At 49.9% G+C, this 4,743-nt stretch overlaps 2 protein-coding genes across 2 annotated transcripts; both read left to right on the top strand.

The window, feature by feature from the left end:
* Positions 1-60: 60 nt before the first annotated feature.
* Positions 61-1,168, top strand: FTJAE_14089 (tartrate transporter; the record flags this gene model as incomplete). Its single annotated transcript, XM_037347292.1, has 2 exons — positions 61-585; positions 632-1,168. 2 exons carry the CDS (start codon positions 61-63, stop codon positions 1,166-1,168), a joined length of 1,062 nt encoding a protein of 353 aa, XP_037198897.1.
* Positions 1,169-3,159: 1,991 nt separating this feature from the next.
* FTJAE_14088 (uncharacterized protein) lies at positions 3,160-4,351 on the top strand (the record flags this gene model as incomplete). The annotated part of the gene is made up of 2 exons (XM_037347291.1): positions 3,160-3,550; positions 3,597-4,351. 2 exons carry the CDS (start codon positions 3,160-3,162, stop codon positions 4,349-4,351), a joined length of 1,146 nt encoding a protein of 381 aa, XP_037198896.1.
* Between the last annotated feature and the right edge of the window lie 392 nt (positions 4,352-4,743).

Here is a 4,743-nt window from a genome sequence, read left to right as displayed (position 1 = left end):
GGTAAGCTTCCTCCCCTCCCCACTCCCCAAGCATCTAAACTAACATCTCAGGGTATCATGATGATGCTCTGGGCCGTCGTCAGCGCCCTCACCGCCGTCGCAAAAGACTTCAAGGGTCTGCTCCTCACCCGCTTCTTCCTCGGTCTCACCGAAGCCCCCTACTACCCCGGCGCCGTCTATCTCCTCTCCATCTTCTACACCCGCANNACCCGCATCGCCATCCTCTACACCGGAAACATCCTCGCCACTGCTTTCGCCGGTCTCATCGCTGCTGGTATCTTCCACGGTCTTGATGACGTCGCTGGCCTCGCTGGTTGGAAGTGGCTCTTCATCCTCCAGGGTGCTGTCACTTTTGTGATTGCTGTTATCGGATACTTTGTCCTTCCTGATTTCCCTCTTACTACTAGGTGGTTGACTGAGGAGGAGAGACAGCTTGCGCATAACCGTATGGAGCTTGATACTGTGGGTAACAAGGGTGAGACTAGCACCTTGAAGGGTCTTAAGCAGGCTGCTAGTGATCCTATGGTTTGGATCTTCTGTGCCATGGCTCATCTTCACTTGGCTGCCAACGGCTTCAAGAACTTTGTAAGTATCTCAATTCCTCGCTTCGAGTCAATTGCTAACAAGTTAGTTCCCTACTGTCGTCAAGACTCTCGGCTTCAACACCACCATCACTCTTGTCCTCACATGCCCTCCCTACCTCATTGCCGGCGCCAGCACCATCCTCGTCTCATGGATGTCAGGCAAATACAACGAACGAACCTGGCACATCACCGCCTCCAAGACGGTCGCAGTCATCGGTTTCGCTTCCGCCGCCGCTACGCTCAACACTGCCGGTCGTTACGTCTGCATGGTCATCTTCACCATCGGAACCTACGCCGTCAACAGTCTTATCCTCGGTTGGTGCGGCTCTGTCTGCGGTCAGACCAAGGAGAAGAAGGCTGTTGCCATCAGCATGGTTACTATGATCATGAACATTAGCTTTATCTGGACTCCTTATCTCTGGCCCAAGAGCGACGAGCCTAGATATGCTATTGCCATGGCCAGCAGTGCTGCTTTCAGTATTGGCACTGCTGCTCTTGCTTGGCTTGCTAAGATTATTCTCAAGAGACGCAACCAGAAGCTCCGTGCTCAAGATAGCGAGACTGAGATCTTCTATGTCTACTAAGAGTCATTGGATGATGAATTGATGATTTGGACTTGACAAGAGGTTCTGGAAGGATGATGCATTTGAGCAGGAATTGAAGGATATAGAGATAGTAGAGTAGATATGTCAATACTTGGTCTCTTTTGCAATGTCAGACTGCTTCACACAATCGCGCTCTCCCAGTTTCACGTACATGTCAATTAATGGCTCCAGACTAATCAATTCAGACAAACTGATTTAGGTCAATCCGACAAACAAGGTCAAGCAAAAATGATGGAGATGCACTCGCTGGAAAGGGCAAAAGGAAACTCCGGTACANNCACTACACCATACCGGATGATGCTGCTGATACATTGGACACCGAAAACACGTCTTAGGAATGCCAAGCAAAGCACCTGTCCCAGAAATTGATTACACGCATGCCCGCCCAATGGCCCATCTCATAAACACCACTTCATAAGGACTTTTGATATGTTCATTCGGGTAAGCGGAGACGCGCGACCCGCACCAGATCAACATGCGCGTGAGCAGGGCAATGGCCTGGGCTTAAGAAACTTCTGTGAGGGATTTTGTGTTGCTGGTGAACTCGAACATAGTGTTCAGCGGTAACAGCCGCGCTAGCGAGGCAGAGCCTAGTTCTCGCCGGTTTAGTTGTGATGTTGGTGTTTCGTCACATGTTGAGTGCCTGAGACGAAGGACGCAAAAGTCCTAGACATACTTCAAAGTGAAAGAGAAGCTAGGTCCAATTGTCTTTCTTTTCCTATTTTCTGTGACTTCAGAAGATCGATCATGTTCGTCCCTCATCCCATATCTGAGACTACCAACATAAGTACCGACTGGAGTATGAGATGATATATCGCATGTTATTCCCCGGAATGCTCATGACAATGTCCCCGACTCCTGTTCGGGCTTAAATCGCTATACATCTGAGGGGCTCGGCGAGAAGTTTTACAGAACTTCTCACTGCAAGTGAACATCACCATGATCACTCGCGTCGTGGCCTGTGTGAACATTGCCCTCAGAAGCAAGTTCTGGCCATTTTCAATAGGGGATGGATGATTCGTCACCAGAATGACTCAAACGGCATGGGACTAGCAGCCCAGGCAGCACCCGCAGCTCTGAGACCCCTCTACTTCCACTGCCAACTTCTCCATGGGCCAGGCGAACAAACAATCTGATACCGCCAGTGGCAGCGACTGCGTTTCCTTCTTCGTCTCTCACCCCACACTTCGCGTTCGATCAACTCTTCCATCTTCTTCCTTCATACACCAACATCATCCCAAATATCCCACGAAACTCTCTCTTATCCATCCACCATGACTCATCGCTTTATCTTCTATTATCCCAAGTCTTGAGGTATTCTTGAAACCTCATCCCAGTTAATCCTCGCATATCACAACATCCGGAACCATCATCCCAACCGACACTTTCATCCATCTTCTTTGACGGCAGAAACAGCCCATCTTTCTTATCCACAACATCACATCGTAAGACTTCTATCATATTCTACCAAAGATCTCAACTCTTAGTATCACCACAACCTTCCATCAATTCGACAACGAAAAGAACAGGACAACATCCTTGAGAGTACCAACTATCGACAACAATCTCTCCCTCTACGCAACATCTACTCTTTGATCTCAAGCCCCCTATCACATCTCTCACCGCTCTTGACTGTGAAAGCAGGTATCAACCTCGCCTTGATCAACTATCTGAAAGCCAACCAGATCCCCCCGGCTCTGTAGAAAGCACAACATCTTCCACAGCGCGCCGGGCGTTTGACACACAAGTATCATAAGACCCTTTCTGCCCTTCTCATATCCTCCCGTCTCCAGAACCTACGGCGGATTATTCTCACCCAAGCCTTTTGTCTAAACTTGGACCTTGGATATACACTTCAACACAACATTGACGACACCACCACAGCAAGTCATCAGTTTACACTCTATTTATCCCCGTTTTATATCTCATACGAGCTCTACCAGATGGCGTTCCCCTTTTCGAAACTCCCCATGGAGGTCAAGGTGGCCATTGTGGGATACTTGATCCCTCCAATGTCCAGCCCCATTGACCATGGGGCTCAGGTTCACCACCGGGCGCCTTATGTCGCTGTAGGAAGGCTCAAGCGGGTGTCCAAAGATTTCAAGCGAGTAGTGGAAGCGATCCACTACATCAAGGCCATCGCAGTGGCGGATGGAAGAATCAAGTTCACGATGAATCCTATGCAGGATACCCTTGTTGTATTCTGGATGGCTATTCCAAAGCCGAAACCAGACAGTTCCTGGCTTCGATCTATGAAAGCGGCTGGATATACGGTTGATGAAGAAGCGTTGCCCATCCGTCGTTTGATCGTATCGAATCACTACCCTATGCAGCCTCGGTCGCAGGACACCATGGGATTCGGTAAGTCTTCCTAAAAACATTTGATTGCAATCGCTGACTTTGATAGTCTCTCGAACCAACCGAGCCCAAACCGTCGCCAACAGTCTTCGTTGGAAAAACGAGCCTTTCGAGACCGACCTCCCCATGTTCTCTCGCTTCCCTTTCCTGGAGGAAGCCGTCGTGTCGGTGTCCATGATGAGCCGTATGTGGCACATCTCCGGCTTTCAGATGGAGGGACCGGATATCGAAGCACCACGCCCGAACGGTGAGAGTTGGGGATTCAACCGCGTTGGGTCCTACAACGCCATCGCGGCCCGATATTTCGAGGACAAGGGCATCCAGGCTGATACTGGAATCCTTTGGGCGTTCCCTCCCTCAATTTTCACATCCCACCATGCGGCTCTTATCTCGCAGCCAGAAGATCTACACCCATCTATCAACCCACATGAAACCTACATTCATGATTCAGACCTACCATTCATCGGGCTCTATGGGTATAGCCGTGGAACTCGCTCACTCGGAGGAAAGTGGGCTGGCTTCCGGTATCATACGCGAACCCACAAAGTCCAGTTCTCTCCCCTGGCGTGGTACGAGGTAGAGCCGATTGTTCACCGACTGGGATACGACCCTGAGCCTGGTCGACGACTTCCTGGCGGAGCTGATCCGCAATTTGTCGCGCGTGTCTGGATGATCAAGGAGGGAGATGAACCCAAAGATGAACCTCATCATTGTTGGATCGACGTGAAGGAGCCTAGGGAAGATGACACGGATGAGCCCTGGGAGCAGGACGAGCACTATGTGGAGGAGATTGCCACCACCTAGAAGATGGTGCGCGATACTCTTCTTCGTAGACACGAGCATGCGGGATACACTCTGGACCTGAACTGAGGGAATATCAGGGCTCAGGACGACATCGCCATGCGAGAAGTGACAAAACGGGATGGCAATGATTGTTGGGGTACATCGAGCGAGATTGGGCCAAGAGTTTTGGACTGAGATGGAGTATATTTGCCTAGGAAACTCACTGGTGACAGAAAAGATACGGATATTGGTGTTTGGTTTGAGATTTGGGAATATGATAGTTCTTGTGTCTGGACCTTTTAGTTGCACGGTTGGCCTGNNAAAGCAACTTGAGTATTAGTCTAGACTTGAGGATACTGGAGTTTATGCACCATGGAATTTTGCTATGACAGATTGAGAAAATTGTGTTGCTT

The sequence above is a fragment of the Fusarium tjaetaba genome (assembly GCF_013396195.1).
Source record: "Fusarium tjaetaba strain NRRL 66243 chromosome Unknown NRRL66243_c0000544, whole genome shotgun sequence".
NCBI classification, from domain to species: domain Eukaryota; kingdom Fungi; phylum Ascomycota; class Sordariomycetes; order Hypocreales; family Nectriaceae; genus Fusarium; species Fusarium tjaetaba.
This window is presented reverse-complemented; position numbering and strand designations above follow the sequence as displayed.